Source organism: Phascolarctos cinereus, unplaced genomic scaffold (genome assembly GCF_003287225.1).
Source record: "Phascolarctos cinereus isolate Bilbo 61053 unplaced genomic scaffold, phaCin_HiC Scaffold_4;HRSCAF=312, whole genome shotgun sequence".
Classification (NCBI taxonomy): Eukaryota; Metazoa; Chordata; class Mammalia; order Diprotodontia; family Phascolarctidae; genus Phascolarctos; species Phascolarctos cinereus.
Window position 1 is genome coordinate 93,055,172 of NW_027555847.1, and position 22,171 is coordinate 93,077,342.

The 22,171-nt window shown below is 35.8% G+C and overlaps 1 protein-coding gene across 1 annotated transcript in view; it reads right to left on the reverse strand.

The window, feature by feature from the left end:
• SETD2 (SET domain containing 2, histone lysine methyltransferase) overlaps positions 1 to 22,171 on the reverse strand; it is a 93,501-nt gene that overhangs the window by 31,109 nt on the left and 40,221 nt on the right. Inside the window, 3 exon segments of the mRNA XM_020999125.2 lie at positions 456 to 1,125; positions 1,669 to 1,849; positions 3,094 to 3,142. Coding sequence (XP_020854784.2) covers positions 456 to 1,125; positions 1,669 to 1,849; positions 3,094 to 3,142 — 900 coding nt within the window.

Here is a 22,171-nt window from a genome sequence, read left to right on the forward strand (position 1 = left end):
TATTGCAAAAATTAGTCAAATATCGGATGTAATGAATAACATTCTAAGTAATTTCTGATTCAGAATAGAGATAATACCAACTCCTAAATGAATCTATGCAGATGTGGAAAAAAAAATTACAAAGAATACAACTAGTTCTTTTGTCAACTCCTGTGCGTTATCCCAAAATTCATCCAAAGATGCAAGAATATCACATATCATTAATTCTAATGTTTTATTTTTATAAAGGCTCTTGGGCATAAGATCACAAGTTTATTCCTGCATTGAGAAGCATGCTAGATGACACAAAAATAATGGACAAAGTGTGAACAGTAAGGTGGAGACAAGAAGAGGGAAAGTAAATTGTCTTCTAAACATTTTGTGATTAAGATACCAAGTTCTCAATCACAATAGTTAATGGCTAGTATGATAAGCAGAATGCAAACAAAGACAAACTGATTTTGCAAAGCAGTTACCTGTACAATTGGTGGAGTCGTTTGAGAATAAGGTGGTGTCACACCGTAGACAGTCTGACATGTCTGTCCCTGGTAATATATGGCTGTTTGAGACTGCGCAGGGGAGTATGGCTGCTGCACAGGGACAGTCTGTTGATTAGAATCCCAAACACCATAACTTTGTCCCTGTACAGGACCTGGGGCAGGTACTGGCAAAACAGCTACATTAGGTTCCTGATGGACAACGGCTTCATTCTGTGCTACGTACTGTGAAGTTGAAACCTCCATTGGTGTTGCTACATGTTGCACTACTGGAACTGGTTGAGGAGTAGCAAGGGTTGGTTCTACCGAATGTCCCAAAGTCTGGGCATGTTCATAGGTGGCAGGAGAACACATAGAGTCCATGCTAGGCGTGGGTAATAGCACCTTCCCAGCATTCGGATTGCTAGGATCCACATAAGCCTGCATGGGATAACCAGGAGGATAGCCAACAAAGCTATGGTGAGGAGCACTGTAGCCTAAGGATTCATAAGGAAGGGGGGAAGTCATCCCAAGGTTCTGCATCTGCTGCTGTTGCTTTTGGGCTTCTCGCTGGGCCACCTCCTGTTCAAAGAGCTTCCTACGCTCCTCTGTGGAAAGCTTATTGCGGTCCTTGAGCCGTACTTTTTTCTTAGAAGTGGGTGTATCATATCTGAAAATGAAGAACACAAGAAGATCAGGAAAGGTTTTATCCCTTTTTAAAAATTTTAAAGCCCTTCAAAGCGTGTTACAGCCTATATTCTCCAGAACCTTGTTACTTTTGATCAATCTTCCATCTTTCTTCATCTCCTGGATCTTGGAATATGGCCTGGATCTTGGAATATGGCCTAAAACATATGCCTATGCTTCTACTTACCTTCCCCTGACCTTGTCATTCTACTCAAGGCTATCATCCTATACCTTTGCTTCCTTTTAAATCAAACCCCTAGGAAACCATTCTATATTGTACCTTCACATTTTGCAATCACTTCTCAACTCTTTGCAATTTGACTTCCAACTTCAACCACATGACACACCATTTTCTTCAAGGCTATCAACAATTTCTTTATAAATTGAAGGTCTGCTTGCAGTCATTTTTCTTATCTCTCTGTAGTGTTACTTGTCAATCCAAATTCCCTCCTACTGAAATTATGGAATGCTTGCTTAGGTACTTCTGTCCTTGATCAAATCATAGAGTAATTACTGACCCACTTACCTATCATCAGGTCTCTTTGTTCCTCTTTCATAAGCAGAAGGTGGCGGTGAAAGGGAACTCCTTCGTTTCTTTTTTTCTTTGCTCTGCGTTTGTCTTTCTGGTTCTCTTTCTCTGGATCGGTTAGGAGTCTTTGGGGTAGCTGCTTGGTCTCTAAGACCTACATTATCCCTTCCCCGATCACCTGAAAGAAAAAAGGGCTAACTAAAACATTCAAGTCAATAGACTTTTCCTCTTTAGTATTATCAAAGTAAATTAAAACGTCAACCTAAATAAATGAACTCATAACCTATCCTGTCCTGGATGGACAGGATTAACAACTTTAGAAGACTGGAAAGATGATGGAATAGCTCTTTTCTAAAAATTTCTCTAACCCCAAAACCTCAAAAGAAAGGAATTATGCTTCATACACAGAATAATTATAACTGATTCCACGAGACAATGAGAAAGAACCCTGCCCCCATAACAAAATCTCAATAATTTAACTTTTAATAATTACAGCTCCTCTTTAGTGTCCCTAAAAGCAAACATCTTCTGCCTGTACCCCAAGATGTTGCTGTCCAGTCGTTTCTGTTTCTTTGTGATCTCATTTGGGGTTTTCTTGGCAAAGATAATGGAGTGGTTTGCCATTTCCTTCTCCAGCTCATTTTACAGATGAGGAACACTAAGGCAAACAGGAGTTATGCATCTAGTAATACTGCTAGTAAGTGTCTGAAGCTGAATTTGAACTCTTAATTCCAGGACCAGCATTCTAACCACTATGCTACCTGATTGCTTTATTTATCTCTACTAAATTTTATTTTACTAACTCAACTTGATTTTTCTGATGTTTTAAGATCTTTTTGGACTCTGTCGATATGAATTTATGCTACCTATCCCATTATCCAAATCAATGATAAAAAGATTAGACAACACAGGGCCAAGCATAGACCACTGGGTTATTCCACTGAAGATCTTCCAGGATGACATGAAGCAGTAAATGACTGTGTGCTTAATCACCCATTTCTGAATTCATCTAAATTTACCAATGACTATCCCACATCTCTCACATCTTTTCCACAAGAAAAAAAATGAGATACTTTATCACAAGCTTTTTGTTAAAATTTAGGTAAACCGTATCTATAATACTCCTGTGATTTTAGAGAAAGAATTTATATTTTCATTAGATATAAGGAAGGTATGTGTAAGTATTATATTGAAATAGAACTTTGGAGCTAGAAAGGACATTAAAGAAAACCTACTCCAACCACCTGATTTTATGGATGAAGGAATTAAAAGTCCCAAAAAGGTCTTTATACTCAAATATGTATTGAACATATTATCCCAGTCACAAAGAAGAAAGAACAATGGTCCCCAGTCCCTCAGGGAACTCTACATGTAACTAGGGAAACACATAAACCCATGTGTAGAGGATCAATGAATACATACCACTGTTCTCTTTTTCAGTCTGACTCTTTTTTGGAATTCGATACACTTCCTAAAAAACAAATCAGAAGAAAGGTTAGTTTTGTGGAAAAGACAGTTTCAATTATTTGACAATGATGATAATTTTACATGGCTGGTGACAAATGGGAAGAATTGGGCAGACATTTATAACTTATACAACATTATATTAATGTTCACATTGATTAGGTTTTAAATAATATGTCCTAGACAGCTTAAGAGTTAGGGAAATATGTACATATGCTAGAGATTTATGAACAGGAAGAGATGTTTACTTTCACTTGTATCTAGCATAGTCTTCATTAGCAGTAAGATTTAAATGACATGGGACTTGTTATAATTTTCTGAAGAATGTTCCTACTGATATTAATTTATGCCTCAGGCTCCTAATGTATAGAGTTAATTATGCCAACTTTCCTTTAAGAATAGTATAAACAATAAAAACTACAAAAGTTTTTCTCATACTTAAGTGCAGCATGAGGTTGCTATAATTATTAATAGCTTACATTCATACAGTATTTTACATGTGACAACAGCTTGTTTTGAAAACAAGCAGCATGGCATCTGAGGGTGCTACTGCTAATTAGAGGGAGGACCATTTTTGATGATGCTAGGGGAGAGTCTGTTCCTAGATCTAGTTATCTCCTTCTTAAGCTACCTTTCACCCCACTTTGCTTCCCTCATCCTCAAATAAATCTGAAAATATCATCTGAGTTTTATGAAATTCCTCTATAACCTTTTTCTTCCATGCCTGTAACAAAGCACTGGGAGTTAGAAGAGCCTAAAATGAGCATCTAGCTCAATGTCCCTCCCAATCTTTTTTCCAGGCCTTGACTTGAACACTGAAGGGGTGGGAGGGAAGGAGGGAATTCCAAGTGACTAGCATTCAGTAGGCCCAGCTTGATGAATTAATGAGGCAGCCCACTTCCTTTATGTACAGGTCTCATTTTTATATAGTACTTTTTTAGAATGGGCTGCTTTCCTATCACTTCTACTTATTGATTCTAGTTCTGTACTCTACAGTAATGCTAAGTTTATTTCCTTTTCTACAAGATTGCTTTTAAAATGCTTAAAGATCACTACCATATACTATTAAGGGCTTTTCAATCAACCATTCATCTGATGACAGAGTTTCAAGATCTCTCTTGTCATTATGGTTACCTCCTCTCCTTTGGACATGCTCAGGGATTATTAGGGTTTTTTTGTGACATGGACCCATTTGGCAATCTGGTGATCCTATGAACCCCTTCTTAGAATGTTGGGTTTTTCTTAAAATATAATAATTGAAAGAAATGCTAAATTTCAGTTAGAAATTAGGGAAAATAAAGATGTAATTTGGCCTCTCTTCCCATTCTTCCCCCTCCCCTTTGCCAAAAACTTTTCAGAAATCCCATAGGATCTGTAGACCTTAGATTAAGAACCCTTGTTCTGAAATTAATATACTTTATGAAAGCTAATCTAGTATAATACTATCTCTTTGAGTGTTTCTGCAACAACTAGTGACTAAACACATGAACTGTTAAATAGCTATAGCCTTTTCTGAAATAGAATTGAAAACAGAGCAAATTTGGAAAAAAAAATTTCGTCCAACAAAATTGTTTTAAGCCTTTAGTAATGAAAAAAACTCTATTTCTCTGAGGTGTGGGCTATTAGCACCCCTTAACCCTGCAAGTGATGAGATCTGAGGCTGAGGGTTGAAGGGAAAAAGAATAGGAAGGATAGAGAAGTTAGTGCTCAAGATGACATAACAGCTTACTAAGACCAGAAAGTGTGATTAGAGAAGTATACAGTTTGGGAGTTTGGCAGGGAGCTTTAACAGTTCTTGATCTCAACAGAAAAGAAAGTAAAACATGGGGGGCCCTTCTTCAATGACACCTGAAAAAAAACACATTCAACTTCTCTCACTTTAGGAATCTGGCATAAAAATATTCTATTGGGATAAATGCTTTCAATTCCCACTCTTAGTCCTGTTCCATTTCTGTGGCTTTGTTAACTCCAGACTGTGAACCTTCTTGGCTATAGAAGTTAAGTAACTTAGAGTAATCAGATAAATGCAGCACAAAGGAAGATCAGGCATCTCTTAAAAAAGGAAAGCCTCAGGCTCATGGCTGAATTTTCAAGTATGCCTATGCAATGTAACAAATGAAGCTGTGACACAATGAACTGACATGAAAACTTATCTTCCAAGTATCTGACATTCCAAGCTATATGTAATCATACATTTCTTTCAAAAAGCTCAAGCACCACAGTATGGGAGGCAGTACACACAGCACTGGAAATTCTTTGCAAAGATTAACTATTTTCTCCCTACTCAAAAAATCATCTGGGTAAAACTTAAATTGGAAAGCTGAAATCAATAACTCAAACTAGTTTAAAAACATTTACCAAATACCTATATGCCAAATCCTACTGAAAGCAGAATCAAAGGCTAGGCCCTTGACATCGGTAATTTATTCCCATTAGTCACACTGGCAATGAGAACTGGAAACAACACCATGATCTCTCCCATATAAGTGTGATGATTTAAAGTGGGTTTCATGACAAGAGCTAATGTGATTTTTTCACTGGAAAACATGAGAAATATCTAGATATCATTACCACATTGTTATAATCAATATAGAGCTCTAGAATTCTCAGCAAGGCTATTGTTTCTATAGTTTTGTCAAAAATGTAAAAGGAGGGGGAAATATATTAGATTTGGAATTTGAAAGCCCAGGTACAAATCTTTGCTCTCAGTTTCCTTATCTACAAAATATTATATATTTACTACAGCTAATATTTATTTAGCACCTACCATGTACCAGGTATTGTACTAAGAGCTTCATAAATATCCCATTTTATCCTCACAACCCTGGGAGATAGGAGCTATTATTATCCCCATTTTACAGTTGAGGAAACTATGGCAGAAAGATATTAAGTGACTTGTCCATGGTTACATAGCTAGTAAGTGTCTGAAGCCACTCAGGTCTTCCTCACTCTAGGCCTGGTGCTAAATCAAATCCATTATATCACCTAGCTACCCCTAAAAATAAAGAGATTGGAATACATGACCTCATATGTCACTTCTGATTCTACATGTTCTTAAAAAAAAAACACTGTAAAAAATTACTTTGACATTAGCTTAAGTGATTACTGACATTTTGTAGAAAATGGGGATAATATCATCATCTACCTTCCTGGGTTGTTGCGAGGATCAAATAAGATAACATTTGTAAAGCACTTAGCATGCTGCTTGGCACACAGTAGACACCTAATAAAGTCTTCCTTCATTTTAAGCTATATTCTTATCTACAATTCTGAAAAATTATGTATCTTAAAGGGAGTGAAAACTTATAAGAAAAATAGAACAAAGTTGTGTGTGCGTGCGTGTGTGTGTATGTGTGTTTTTAAACTGGCATAGAGTTAATTTTTGTTTTTTTAACCCTTGATCTCAATCTCATCATGCAGTTCTGTTTATATAACCTCCATAACAAGAAATAACCTAATACATCAGTAAATTAACATATGAAACTGAAATCTATTCCAATTAGTCTGTACCCATCTAACAGACTTCTTTTTTTATTTTTAGGCAATTGGGGTTAAGTGACTTCCCCAGGTCACACAACTTTTAAGTGTCAAGTGTTTGGTCTGAGGCCGCATTTGAACTCAGGTCCTCTTTACTTCAGGGCCAGTGCTCTATCCACTGCGCCACCTAGCTGCCCCCAGACTTCTTCATTAGCCATTACCAGAGACTTAGAAATATTCTTGTTGCTGATAAACTGCAGAGGAAAATGGTAATCGCAGATTCCTTAAAAGTAGAATTAGCGACTGAAGCATTTCAGGAGAAAAAAGGTTCTTTTTCCATTTTATTCCTTTGAGAGTCTATGAGTACATCCCTAGGCTGACATATTTATGCAATCACAGAAATTCAAGTCTGTTTTTTTAAATCCAAACATAGTACTGTAGTTATCTCATGTAAAACATCTATATAGCTTTCTTTGATCCATATGCCAGTGTCTTTCAATGCTGTAGTATCTTCCTTATGTTTTGTTCTATAATTTTACTGCTTCTTGTTCTACCATACTAGAGAACACAGGTCATGTTCTTAATTACAACTATAAAGTCACTAATGATCATATCTAGATCTGGTTGATCACACATATGAGGCTTAGCTTTTGGACAAAGAAGTCACACCATGAGCTTTTCAGAGGTGTGCAATTCATAATGAATACAACTTGATGTATCTTAACACAGCCAGTAAGCTTCACTTTGAAGGAGAAAAAAAATCTATATGTAGGTACTCATACAAGTAAATATATATACATATACCTCTACCCTTTTTCAATAGTTCAAGAATCCAAAATTTTGTTCAAGATGTGTATACTCACTCTTTCCTACAGTGAAAGACTGTAATTCCCTTTGTGACTTATCACTCAGTCTATGAGTGCTATGGTTGAAAAATTCTACACCTTGTTGTCAACTTGGTGATAAGTCTGACTTTTCTAAGTTGCTTTCTGAACAGACAGGTCCACATTCAGCCTTTCAAACTTAGGGAAGACCACTCATGCTCCTTTAACACAACCCTGAGAGACCAGAACTGTCTCCACACCATATGGCAAAGCATGCCCTACATAAATACACAGATATACATCTCCCACCCATATACACATGCACACACTTACACAAAGTAAGACTTGGCACTGGTAAGTGGTATTACAACAATCTGGTTCAAAGTCTTCATTTTACAGAGGGGGACACAAAGACTCAAAATCAAAGTGAATTGCCCAAGTCTTATGACAAAATAAAATTTCTTTCTAGTATACTATCACATCTTTCAATATATATTACACATATGCATATGCACACACAAACCCACACTTTGTGGGAATATATGCATACACACATGTATGTATATGTACACACACATAAATACAAAATTCCTGATAGTAAAATATAACAGTATAAAAGACAAATAATCAAAAAATAAGAAACTGGACTCTATTTTGTTTTCATTGTTGTTTGTAGGAAACTCTCTCTTCCCTTAACAGGAACTGCCTTAAAATTATTCCATAAAAATAGTACAAATTGACAATGCAAGTTATGTTGGCAGATGAGGTACAACGGAAAGTGTAAAGGATCTGGAGTCTAGCTCAGATCCCAGTGCTATCACTTAATAGACATGTAATTGTAGACAAACTACTTCTCAGAACCTTGGTTTCCCCATCTGTAAAATGGGGATATAGTTGCATTGCCTACCTCACAGTACTGTTTTGAGGATCAAACGGGAGTAAATGGAAAACACTTTGCAAATTGTAAAGCATAATGTAAATGCCAAGTATTAAAGGAAATACCACAAAAAATAAATAATAGATGTTAAATCTTAAAGTGGTTCATATTTTAGTACATTTCTCTAGCTCTTCTGAGGAATGATAAATTGCCACACAGATTGACTTCAAAAGATCATAGCATTTTAGAGTTGGAAGGGTTCACAGTCACCATCTAGTCCAAATCATAACCATAAAATAAAACTCATTACAACATATTTTGTAAATAACCATTCACATAGCTTTTGTTTAAAGACTTCCAATAAGGGGAAACTCACTACCTTCCTAAGGCATTATGGATAACTCTTATTGTTGGGAACTTTAGTTTTGCAAAGCATTCTACATAAATTCTCATTTGAATCTCATAATCCTGTGAAGTTATTATCATCATCATTTTATACAAAAGGATTCTAAAATAGAGGAAGGAGGAAAGAAGAAGTTAACTGGATTTGCCTAGGGACACAGATCTAGAACCCTAGTTTTCTTGACTCCATCTCTAGCACTCTACCCATTATATCCCCATAGAAAAGGCTACAGAATAATTTGGGCTTAAATAAACCTTTTGATTCCTTTTTATTTTTGAATTTTGACTATTATCTAGTTAGAAACTTTCATACTACCTTCACCCTGCTAGTGCATCTTTTAAAGCACCTTTTCAATAACCAAAATTTTTAAAAAATCATATTTCACGTACTACCATCATATATTCATTATAGAAAGACTAGATGGAATAACTTTTTTGTTAACATCAGAAATATACCACTTTGAACATTTCATTTTCATAAAATACTTAAAATTACCCACCCTAATACCAAAAGAAGTATTTGTATATGGCATTTTCTTTGGTTTTGGAAAATCTCAGAACAATCCTCATTAAATTAAGCATCTGAATAATTTTCAAATTTTCCCCTATCTTTTTTCCCCCTTTGTTATCTTGCTCCCTTCTCTTGTGCTCGTCCTTTGTCTTTATAGTCACTTAACCCTGTTTGCCTCAGTTTCCTCATCTGTCAAATGAGCTAGAGCAGGAAATGGCAAACCACTCCAGTATCTTTGCCAAGAAAACCCCAAATGAAACCACAAACAGTTGACTGAAATGACTCAACATACTGACAACAGAGTTTAAAAAGGTTGAAAGGAAAGGAGTCCAATAATCCCAGATCCCAAAAAGTACTAAAAAGCAGCAAAACTCTTTGGAATCAGTTAAAAAAAACAAAAAAGCAACACAGATAAAGAGTAAAAAACAACAGGTACCTAACACACAGAAGAAAAACAGTTAATAGTAGTATCATGTTTGATGAGCCTGAAGACCTTTATTGCTGGGGTAAGGTGTCTTTACTGAACAAAAACTTCTAGACCACAACTCACACCATATAGGAAGGTAAGAGTTAATGGACACACAAATTAGATATAAAAGGTCACATCATAAACAAATTAGGAGAGCAAGCAAGGACCTTTTACAGCCATGGAAAGAGGAAGAGTTCATGACCAAATAAAGAATGTAGAGAACTACAAAGGATAAAATTGGATTACATAAAACTGAAAAGGTTTTGTACAAACAGAATCAAGGCAGTCAAAACCAAAAGGTAAACATTTAACTGAGGGGGGAAAAAACCTTTTCATTAGGCTTTTCTGGTAAATTCTGATATACTAGATATATAAAGAATTGATTCTTCAGACACATAACACTTACTAGCTGTGTGACCCTGGGCAAGTCACTTAACCCTGATTGCCTAGCCAAGGGGGAAAAAAAAAAAAGAAATGATTCAAATATATAAGAACAGGAACCATTCTCCAAAAGATTGTTCTCAAAGGAAGAAATTCAAGCTATCAATAGACATGAAAAATGCCCCAAATCCCTGTTACAGAAATGATTCTAACAACTTTATGGTTCTACTCTATACCTTTCATACTAGCAAAAATTATTATTATTGGAGGGGTTATAGGAAAACAGAACTGAATTCACTCAACCATCTAGAAAGCAATGTGGAATTTTACCCCCAAAGTCATTATACTATAAACCCCCTTTGAATCCAAACTTTAGGCCTAGATACCAAAGATGTAAAAAAGAGAGGAAAGGGGCCCATATGTACAAAAATATTATATAGCAGTTCTTTTTGTAGCAGCACAGAACCAAATGGATATGTATCAAGTAAGGAAAGAATGAACAAATTGTGGAATATTACTATGAAGCAAGAAATGATCAAACTATTTGAGAGAAACCTGGGAAGACTTGTATGAACTAATACATAGTGAAACTGAAAATGAGAACAATTACTAAAACAACTTTGAAAAACTTAATTTTGGTCAATGCAAACATCAACCACAAACCATGAGGAACAATGACTAAACATGCTACCCCTCCCAAGGATGTGTTCTTGGACATTGTAAATGCTTGGATTTGTTTTTCTTGACTATGTTCATCTGTCACGAGGATTTTTCTTTCTTTTTCTTTCTTAAAGTTGGGGAAGGACTATTTTGCAGGGAGAAGGCAATGAGCAATAGCATTGCCGCCTCATCCCCACCCCCAAAATGAAAAACAAAAAAAGATCATTGAGCCATTTTTCAAAAATGCACAAAAAAATTCAGTGGTAAATACAAACTGGATAGCTTAAAAAGTAACAATGTTGAATTTATTCTATAATTTAAAAGAAGCAAGCTGTATGTTAGAGACTTGTGGTTTCACATATAGTCCTCTTTTTCTGTTCTTTGGAGATAAACATACGGCCCCAAAGAACTTTCTATTCTGGTTAGAAGCCAATGATCGAGAAATAATCTGATTTGTTCCTAAGAAAGAGGGATAGGGGCAGCTAGACAGTGCAGTGGATGGAGGTCCTGGAGTGAGAAGGACCTGAGTCCAAATCTGGCCTCAGACACATAACACTCACTAGTTGTATGACTCTGGGCAAGTCACTTAGCCCCAACTACCAGAAAGAACGAATGAACGAAAGAGGGCATGATGAAAACAGATAATACTGGACACCAAGTCTTAATTTTAACACTTGCTACCTTTTATGACTTAAAGATCAGTGTGCCTCTCAATCTCAATTTCCTCATTTGTAAAATGGGAAATATTTTGCACTAGTAACACTGCCCTGTCATAAGAGAAAAAAGTACTTTTTGAGTTGTAAAGCCATTACATAAAGATGAGCTGTAAATCATCAGTGAAAAAGCATTTTATTAAGCACATATTATGTGCCAGACACTGTGCTGGGTGCTACGGACATATCACAAAAAAAATTTTTTTTAATAAAGAAAAATGCTGTCAAGTAATTTACATACATTTGGAGAATATGACATCATATATATATATATAACTAAAAGCACAAGGAAGTTAAATACAAAGTAGGGAGGTAAGGAGGGGAAAAAAAAGACTTCATGTAAAAGGTACTGAGTTGAGTCTTGAAGGAAATGAGTTTCTATGAGGGCAGAATGTATTCTAACCAAGATGGACGGTCAGTACAAACACGGAGATATGAAACAAAAGTGCCATGTGAGGAACAAAGTGCTGGGAAGTTTGGTTCTATTGCTCAGTGAGGTTGGAAAGGAAATCATATAAAATGAAACTGTAAAGAGAAGTTGGGGACAAATTGTCACTTCTAAAGGTGAGATGGAAATTTACATTTGGTCCTAATGGTAATAGGGAGCTACTGGTTTTAGAGCAGAAGAGAGACATGCTCAGACCTAAGCTAAAAGAACAGGAATTTGGCCACTATGTGGATGAAGGATTATAGAGAAGAGAGGATCACAATAAGGCAACTCATTAAGAGGATACTGCAAAAGTAAACGTGAGAGGTAATAAAGGACTGAACTACAGCAGTGTCTATGTGAACAAAAGGGGACCAACAGATGACACAGATATACAAATGATAAGATTTGGTAAGTGATTAAATATGTTGAGAGGGTAAGAATAACGTTGCTATAACCACACACCAGAGAATGGAGGAACTGTGGATCAATGGTGAGGTTGCAAATCTTAAACAGCAATAGGGAAGCTCAGTAGAGGAATACATATGTAGGGATGCGAAGACAATTAGTCTGTCTGTGAGACACTCAGATGTAAAGTCCAATAGGAAATTAAATACACATGAACGAACTGCAGGAAGAGACTGAGGCTGGAAATACATATTTTGGAATCACATTGATTGAGAGGATAATTCGGCCTCAGGGAACTAATAAAGATCGCTAAGCGAATACTAGAATAAAGAATACTAATTCCTAAGTTAGCTTGTTTATGTATGTGTGTGTGTGTGTGTGTGTGTGTGTGTATGTGTGTATGCATGTATATTTATACTACGTGTGTATATACATGTATATCTTTGACAGTTCTAGTAGCGAAAGAAAGGGGTCTGGAGAGAGAATTGGTTAGACAAGTAAAAGAACTAGGAGAAAGCACTGACATGAAAACTCAAAGGAGAGAGTGAATCCAGGAGGTCAATACTGTCAAATGTTGCAGAGGTCAAGAAGGATGAGCTACGTCATGCATGTAACTAGGGCTGTAACAGCTAAGGACTCTAGCAAAATTATAGTGACAGAGGCTATAAGGTCCAACCACTTTAGTTTAAAACTTCCTAAAGTAGAAGTTATTTCTTCCAAACTACCTGGGCAGACATGTATTGGGAGTAAGAAATTTTCATAAATATGCTAAGGGTTTTGTTACTTATACTGGGAGTGGGTACACATTTTTCAAATAGTTTATTTATATGTAATAGCAATTTTGCATGTCCCCAATTAGCTATGGATTCCTGGAATTGGCAGGTATATACAAATTTCTTGTCCCTATGCAGAAAAAGGTTAAGGGAGGATTTTAGATTTTGTATATTTTATTACTAAAATCAAAATAATTTTGTAAAAAATAAAGCAGCATAAGCTATAGGAAATACACAACTTCCATACTGGTAGGGAACTTATTAGGTGTCTACATTTTGGGAATGAATGTCAACAACTCCCCATGATGACTTAGCCAAAATAGGGCTTTTTGTAAACATTTTTTATGGTTCTGACATGAGAACAAAGGTTTGCGGTGTATAGATTTAATGGCCTGAAACAGAATTCAAGAAGCACAGTGCAGAATCTCTTGAGAAAAAAGTGAAAAGTAACTATATAAATGGCATAAGGAGGCAACTCAGGCCTCCACTTTTTTTTTTTTTGAGAGGCACACAGCACGACATAGTAGAAAGAACACTGGATTTAAAGATGATCTAGTGCTATTTCCTCATATAAATAACCTATTTCAAAGTAACAATTAAAATGTCTATCCACTGCCAGTATTTTCAATAAGCTAATTATTTTCTTCTTTTGGTTTCCATGACATTAGTCTTCTTTCCTCGTTCTCTTCTCTCTAGCCATCCCATCTTAAACATGTCTACTTGAAGTCTACTTGAACAGGTGGTCATTCCTCCATTTCTTCCAGTTCTTTACTATCATGATGCCTTCACCTCCAAAGTTTCCTATGGTCAGAGTGCCCTAAAGTCATCTCTCTCTTTTGAACTTCTGCCCAAGTATCAAGTCCCCTCTCAAATACTATTTGTTCTAAGAAGCATTCCTTGATCCTACCAGGTGGAGAAATCATTCTCATCATCAATCTCTTTTTCTTCTTATTCTATTCTTTTTTTTTCCTTACTGTAGAAATGACTGCATAAGGAATATGTTTCATATCTTTTCTGCTCCATAAAGGCAAGGCTTCTACCAAATTAATCATCTCTATATCTACTATAATATTTTGGCCATCATAAAGGTTTAATTAAATGATTGTTGGTTGATCACTGCTGATACCATCGCAAAGTATATTGAAAAGAATATCCTTATGAAAATCTTTTCCTTATGAAAATATAGTATATTCACACTGGGAATATCATAAGCAGCTCTCATCATACCATCAGACAAGTTAGACCTTTGCTTAAGGAATAATAACTGTAGCTGTATGAAGGAAGGATTAGACATGAGAAAAAATTAGAGCAAGTATACAAATTAGAAGGCCAAAGTTCTGACCAAAAAGGTGATGAGAGCCTTAATTAGGAAAGTTATTTAAGTATAACAAATGGGAACAGATACTTTACATGTGATGGAGATATAAACAATAAAATTCGGGAACTGATTGGATAGGTAGGTGAGAAAGCAAAGAGTAAAGAATAACAAAGAGGCTTTGAACCTACAAAACTAGAAAGATGGTGATAACTGGACACAAAAACATTTGGGGGAAAAAAAGACTGGGGCTGTAGAGAAAAATAATCAACTTTGTTTTTGAAGGAATTGATTTTAGAATGCCTGCAGTATAGTTCTAAATGTCCACTAGGCAGTAGCTGATGCAGAACTTGAGCTCAAAGGGGCAGCTAGGTGGTGCAGTAGATAGAGCACCAGCTCTGGAGTCAGGAGGACCTGAGTTCAAATGAAGCAAAGAACTCCAGAGGAACAGGCAGTGAAAAAAGGGGATATTCAAATAAATAAGAAAGAGATCACTAGTAACTCAGGAGAAAATAACTTCAGTGGAATGAAAAAGTCAGAAGCTGGATTGTAAAAGTTGTAAAGCAAGTGAAGGAAAAGGAAGAAGTAAATAGTGCAGTTCACTTTTTCAGTGGGTTTGACTGAGAAAGGAAAGATGTAAGATAGTATCAGAAGGTTCCGAGTTCTAGAGTAGTGAAGAAACTAGAGATCACAAATAGCCTCAGTAAATTGTGTGTCAAGGTCTTCCTGCTTGAAAAGGGTTCAACCAGAATAGAAGTTTTTATGAATCAGTTTTAAGAGACAATTAGAGAGCTAAAAACGCTTTTTAAAGAAGGAATCATATGAATGGAAATTAAGCCAAGTGTTACTAGCTATAAGTGAGGCAAAAAAAAAAAACCCACTAGAGATCTTTATGGAAGAAAGAGTTATCAAGGTAATACGATAACTATATCCATAGTATGAAGAGACTGTGAAGCAAATCTTCAAGAGGACAAAGATTGTTTTACTTTCCTTTGCATGCTACCAAAGAAGTAGTTTCACATAGTTGATACTCAAATATTTATTGGATAACCAATCATGTGAGAGATGCAGAAGAATCAGTTTCTACTCTCAAAAGCTTATAATCTATTACCAAGGCTGACTGTACAGTGTCCTTCTCTACCCTGTTCCATGTTCTTTGTTCCCTACAGCCAATTAGTTACCTATCTGTTGGTTTTACCTCCAAAACCTCTCACAACTACCTCCTTTACATTGCTACTACTTTTGTTATTAACGTTCTAGCCACTACTTTCTCAAAGTGTATTTCACTACTGTCAAAGTAATCTCCTAAGGCACAAGTCCAATTAGGCTCCTGCTCTTCTATTCATTGGCTAGAATAATCTGGTTTTAATGTTCCCGCCCCATCACAACCATCTAAAGCCTAATTTCCAAACTGCTTTTGTGTTACTATCTTTTACATTATGGCCAAACTGGACTATTAGTCATTTTCAGGTTTTGTCCTGCCCTCTCCTGACCCCAGGAAACTTACACAGAACAGACTCCTTCCCAACATCTTTCTCTTCCTTCAAAACCTATCTCAAATAACACTGTTTTTCTTTGATATCCTGCCAGCTACAAGTGATACTCCTCAATCTTACCTTTTGACCTCTCCTGTATTTTCATTCTATTAGATTTTGCCATTCTTGAAGACAAGGACTGTCACTTTGCATCTTAACATTCCCAGTGCCTACCACATGCATTATAAAAGAATTTGTTAAATTGAATGCAGACAGAACTGCTTTTCTGTAATACTTTGAATATATATATATTATGAAAGACTTGATGACTTTAAGGATACTGGAACATCCTTTGAATCTGATATATGCACTTAAAATTCCCAAACTATTTTGTACATTTAATTCAATTTGATAAGCATTTATTAAATATTTATTTTGTTCCAAGTACCAAAAATAATTAAATCTTTTTCAGTCAGATTTGTTTGAGTTTATTTTTTGAGTTAATTTCTACCGCTGCTTTCTTCAGAATTGGCCATACTGTTTCATGACCAAAAGGCAAAGCCATGATGACTCCGAAATTGGATAAGACCTATCAGTCAAACACTTTAGAAGACTTCATTTGAGAACCTCTGGGAAGGCTTGACTTGGGACATTTGGTATTTACTTGGATATATGGTAAATTCACTTACAAAGCATCTACATAAATAAAAAAAAATTATGCAAACTATTAACAACTACATAAAAGAATGCTCCACATTATTAAGAAAATGCAACTCAAACCACCCAGAATTTATGCCTCTACAAATCAGCAAAGATCACAAAAGATGGGAATAGTGGAGGTTGGATGAGATTTGGGAAGACAGGCACACTAGTACACTGCTGGTGGATTTATGAATCAGTTCAACCTTTCTAGAAAGCAATTTGGATTTATGCACATAAAGTGACTTAAACATCCATACTCTGATCCAGAGGTTCTATTACTAGGCTTGCACTCTAAGGAGGTCACTGATAAGTCCCCATATACACTAAAATACTCATAGCAGAACTTTTTTGCAATAGTTTGGAAATGGAAACAAAGTAGATGCCTATTAGTTGGAGAATGACTAAACAAACGAATAAAATGGAATATCACCACATTGTAAGAAATAAAAGTAATGAATTCAAGATGCACAAAAAGATCTTTCTGAACTGATGCAGAGTAATGAGTCAAGACAACAATATTAATAATGACAATATAGAGGGACAGAACCAAGATGATGGAGAGAAGGCAGGGACTACCTGAGATCTCCCCCAAAGCCCTCCAAAGACCTTTAAATAATGCCCTATGGGGCAGCTGGGTGGCGCAGTGGATAGAACTCTGGCCTTGGAGACAGGAGGACTGAGTTCAAACCCAGCCTCAGACACTTAACACTGACTAGCTGTGTGACCCTGGGAAAGTCAATTAACCCCAAAACTGCCTCACCAAAAAGCAAAAAATGCCCTAAAACAAATCCTGGAGTGGCAGAACCCACAAAAGGATAGGGTGAAACAGTTTTCCAGCCCAAGACAGCTTAAAAGTTTTGCAGGAAAGGTCTGCTGCACCAGGGTGAGAGTAGAATACAGGTAACACCAGTACAGACCAGGCCCAGCAAACCAAGAGCAGGCCTTGGGACTAAACAAATTAGCAACTTCAGGAGCTCTCAGCCCACAGATGGTAAAGGAGGGGTCAAACAAATGGTCAGAAGGAGATTACAGGGGTCTCTTTGCTAGCACTGAGGTAGGACTCTGTTGCTTTGCCCATACTCAAGATCTGGATTCCAGTTCTGGGTGACAGTCTAAGGGTAAGAAGGACTAGTGACTGCGAACCAGAGCTTGGGGCCACAATGGAGTGGGGCACCCAACTCACAGGCAGAGGGAATAAAAGAGGCTTGAAGTTGCTCACAGAACCAGAGCACAGGCCAGTAAAGCAGCAAACACTTCTCCTTAGATCATACCACCTTGAAAGAACTGAAAACTTACAGGTTCCTAGAAGTATCTCTGAAAATAGCTATACCAGACCCCTAAAGTTTGAAGTAGTGTGCCCTCCACCCTGGAAGCAGAGCCCTACTTTAACAAAAAGCTAAAAGCCAAGTAATAAATTAGGGAAAATGAACAAACAACAGAAAAAAAAATTCTGACCATAGAAAGTTACTATGGTGACAATAAGATTAAAAAAAAACCAGAAAAAGACAGAAAAGTCAAAATTTCTACCTCAAAAGCTTCTAAGCAAAATATGAAGTAGTCTTAGGCCATGGAAGAGCCAAAAAGGATTCTGACAATCAGGTAAGAGAGATAGAGGAAAAATTGGGAAGAGAAATAAGAGCGATGCAAGAAAATTATGAAAAAAGAGTCAACAGCTTGGTAAAAAAGACAAAAAAATACTGAAGAAAATAACATCTTAAAAAAAACCAGAATAGGCCAAATAGTAAAAGAGGTACAAAAATCCAATGAGAAGAATGCCCTGAAATACAGAATTGGCCAAATGGAAAAAGAAGCACAAAAATTCACTGAAGAACTCATTAAAAAAAAAAACAGAACTGGCGAAATGGAAAAGAAGGGCAAAAACAAAAAACAAAAAACACCTCACTGAAGAAAAGAATTCCTTAAAAATTAGAGTTGAGCAAGTGGAAGCTAATGACTCTATGAGATATCAAGAAACAATAAAACAACCAAAAAGAACAAAAAAATAGAAGATAATGTGAAATATCTTATTAGAAAAACAACTGACTTGGAAAACAGATCCAGGAGAGAGAATTTTAAAATTACTAGACTTCCTGAAAGCCATGATTAAACAAAATACTTAGCCATTATCTTTAAAGAAATTATTAAGGAAACCTTCCCTGATATTCTAGAACTAGAGGGTAAAACAGAAATTGAAAGAATCCACTAAATCACCTCCTGAAAGAGATCCTAAAACGAAAACTCTCAGGAATACTGTAGCCAAATTCCAGAGTTTCCAAGTCAAGGAGAAAATACTGCAGGCAGCCAGAAAGAAACAATTCAAGTATGACGGAGCCACAAGGAGGATTAACACAAGATTTAGCAGCTTCTACATTAAAGGATCAGAGGAGCTTGGAACACGATATTCTGGAAGGCAAAGAAGCTAGGATCACAAACAAAAATCACCCACCCAGCAAAACTGAATTTAATCTTTCAAGGGAAAAAATAGACATTCAACGAAATAGAGGACTTCCAAGAATTCCTGCTGAAAAGACCAGAGTTGAATAGAAAATTTGACTTCCAAATACAAGACTCAAGAGAAACAGAAAAAGGTAAACAGGAAAGGGAAATCCCAAGGGACTTAATAATGTTAAACTGTTTACATTCCTACATGGGAAGATATTTGCAACTCATAAGAACTTTCTCAGTATTAGGACAGTTAGAAGGAATATACATAGACAGAGGGCATAGGTGTGAGTTGAATGTGATGCGATAGTATCTTTAAAAAATAAAATAAAGGGGTGAGAAAGAGGAATGCACTGGGAGAAAGGGAAAGGGAGAGGCAGAATGGGGTAAATTTATCTCACATAAAAGAGGCAAGAAAGAGCTATTACAGTGGAGGGGAAGATGGGGGAAGTGGCAGGGAACGCTTGAACCTTACTCTTATTGGAAATGGCTCAAAGAGGTAATAACATACACACTCAACTGGGTATAGAAATCTATCTTACCTGACAGAAAAGTAGGATGGGAAGTAGGATAAAAAGAAAGGTTGTAGTGGTGATCACAGAAGAGGCCACAGTCAGAAGCAAAACACTTTTGAAGAGGGATAGGGTGAAAGGAGAGAAGGAATGAACAGTGAGGAAACAGGATGGAGGGAAATACAGCTAGCAATCATAACTATGAAAAGTTTTTTGAAGCAAGTTTCTCTGATAAAGGCCTCATTTCTCAAGTATGTAGAGAAGTCACATTTATAAAAATAACAGCTGTTTTCCAACTGACAAATGATCAAAAAATATAATCAGTTTTTTGATGAAGTAATCAAAACTATCTATAGCCATATTTAAAAATGCTCTAAATCACTACTGATTGGAGAAATGCAACTTAAAACAATACTGAGGTAGGACCTCATACCTATTAGACTGGCTAACAGGACAGAAAATGAGAAAGATAGATATTGGAGGGGATGTGGGAAAATTGAGACACTAATGCACTATTTATTGGCGGAGTGGTAAACTGATTCAACCATTATGTGGCGCAATTTGGAACTATGCCCAAATATTTATAGCAGCTCTTTTCTGGTGGCAAAGAATCGGAAATTGAGGGATACCCATAAATTTGGGAATGGCTAAACAATTTGTGGGATATGATTGTGATGGAATACTATTGTGATATAAGAAGTGATGAGCTAGATGCTCTCAGAAAAACTTACTGATGCAAAGCGAAATGAGTAGAACCAGGAGAATATTGTACACAGCAACTGCAAATACTATAAAGAAGATCAACTGTGAATGATTTAACTATTCTAAACAACACAACGATCCAAGACAATTCTGAAGGCCTAATCATGAAAAATGCTCTCCATCTCCAAAGAATGGAAGGAATCTGAATACAGAGTGAAGTATACTTTGTTTACTTTCTTTATTTTTCTTGAGTTTCTATTTTGTTCTGTTTTCTTTTACAAGATGACTAATATGGAAATGTGTTTTGCATGATTACACACAGATAATCCATATCAAATTGCTTGCTTTCTCAATGAGGGGGTGAGGAGGGAGAGAATTTAGAATTTGATTTTTTTATTTCTTTTTTTTTTTCTTTTAAAAAATGTTTTTATTCTTTTGTTTTTAAAGCACCTTTATTTCCAAAGTGCAGGATGCTTGGCACATAAAAAGAGCTTAATAAATTCATTTTTACTTATTTACTTATTCTAAATATATCCTTTCTCCCCCTGCCATTAGAGAATGCACTAGTAAATGCATTTTCATTTATTCATTAATTCTAAATATATCCTTTCCCCTCTCCTCACTAGAGAGTCATCTAGTAAAAAAAAAGATAATAATAAAATAAAAGAGAGGCAGAAAAAGCAGGTCAGCAAAATTAATTTACATATCAACTGAGGGTGACTATATGCACTAGAATTTGATCTTTAAAATGAATGTTGAAAACTGTTTCTACAAGTAATTGCGGGGAAATAAAATATTAAGTTAATTTTAAAGATAATGACAATATAAATGGAGAGAATGATCAAAAAAAAAACACCTTAAAAGTGAACGAAGACACCAGTACCCAATCTCTTCGCAAGAAACGAGGTTAATAAGCGTTAGACTTTGAAAAAATCTGAAAAAATTTTCAATATACAAAATCAGTTATGCTGATTTTCCCCTCTCATTTTCTTTTTGTCTTAAACAAATACTCTGTTATATGGGATGGTTTTTTGAGAAGGGAAGGAAGAGGGATACTGGGGAAACTACAGGAATAAAAAAAAAATTCATCAATAAAAACCTATTCAAGAATTTTTATAAACTAATGATCTTATTAAATATTTTACATTATTATCCCATATGCTACCGGGCAATATACGTGACTCAGTTATACTAGCCCGACATGCTTGTGACTAGCTACTTGTTGATCAATACTTCAATGTAACAATATTTAAAAATCCTATCCTTAATTCAATTTAGCTTACTGAAGTCACTGCCACATACTTTAAGGCTAACTTTTCTCCTAACACTTGAAATATTAAAGTACCTTTTCTTCTTCTCAAAAAAGAAAAGTCACTGACAAACAGCACAACTTAAGTAAGTAAATGCAGTGCCTTTGTAGAGATTACTGGGAGTTTACAGAGAACCCAGGACATTTTTAAACCAAATTACAATTGAATTAAGTTACAATTTATACTAATGCTACATTAGCATTTCTTCCTGAGTTACGTTTACTCAAATCATCTAATTTGAGACTTCTGGCTCCTTCACATTTTTTCCCCAAGTTCTTTTGAGCATATAACCTAACCCATTCGGTATGCTGTTACTTAGGACAATTATGCCTTCCTTGGGGCACATTCTAGAGCTAAATGAACTATGTGTCTGACACAATATAGATATCTATGTATTTTTATGAATTAAAAAAAATTCAAATGTCTTAAGATAAAGATGAATAAGAGGGAAAGATCAAAAATAGGTAACTAAAAGTACTAAACAGCTTGCAAGGACTCCTTCTGCCTCTAAATTTTTTATTATTAAGCAGCAATGGATAAATTTCTTCTTTCCTCTGGCTACATATCCATTATAACCATCAACATGAAAGGCTCTAGAAATATAAGCCACAGCAGTCTCCTGATACCAATATCAATGGATACTAATCATGTTACAG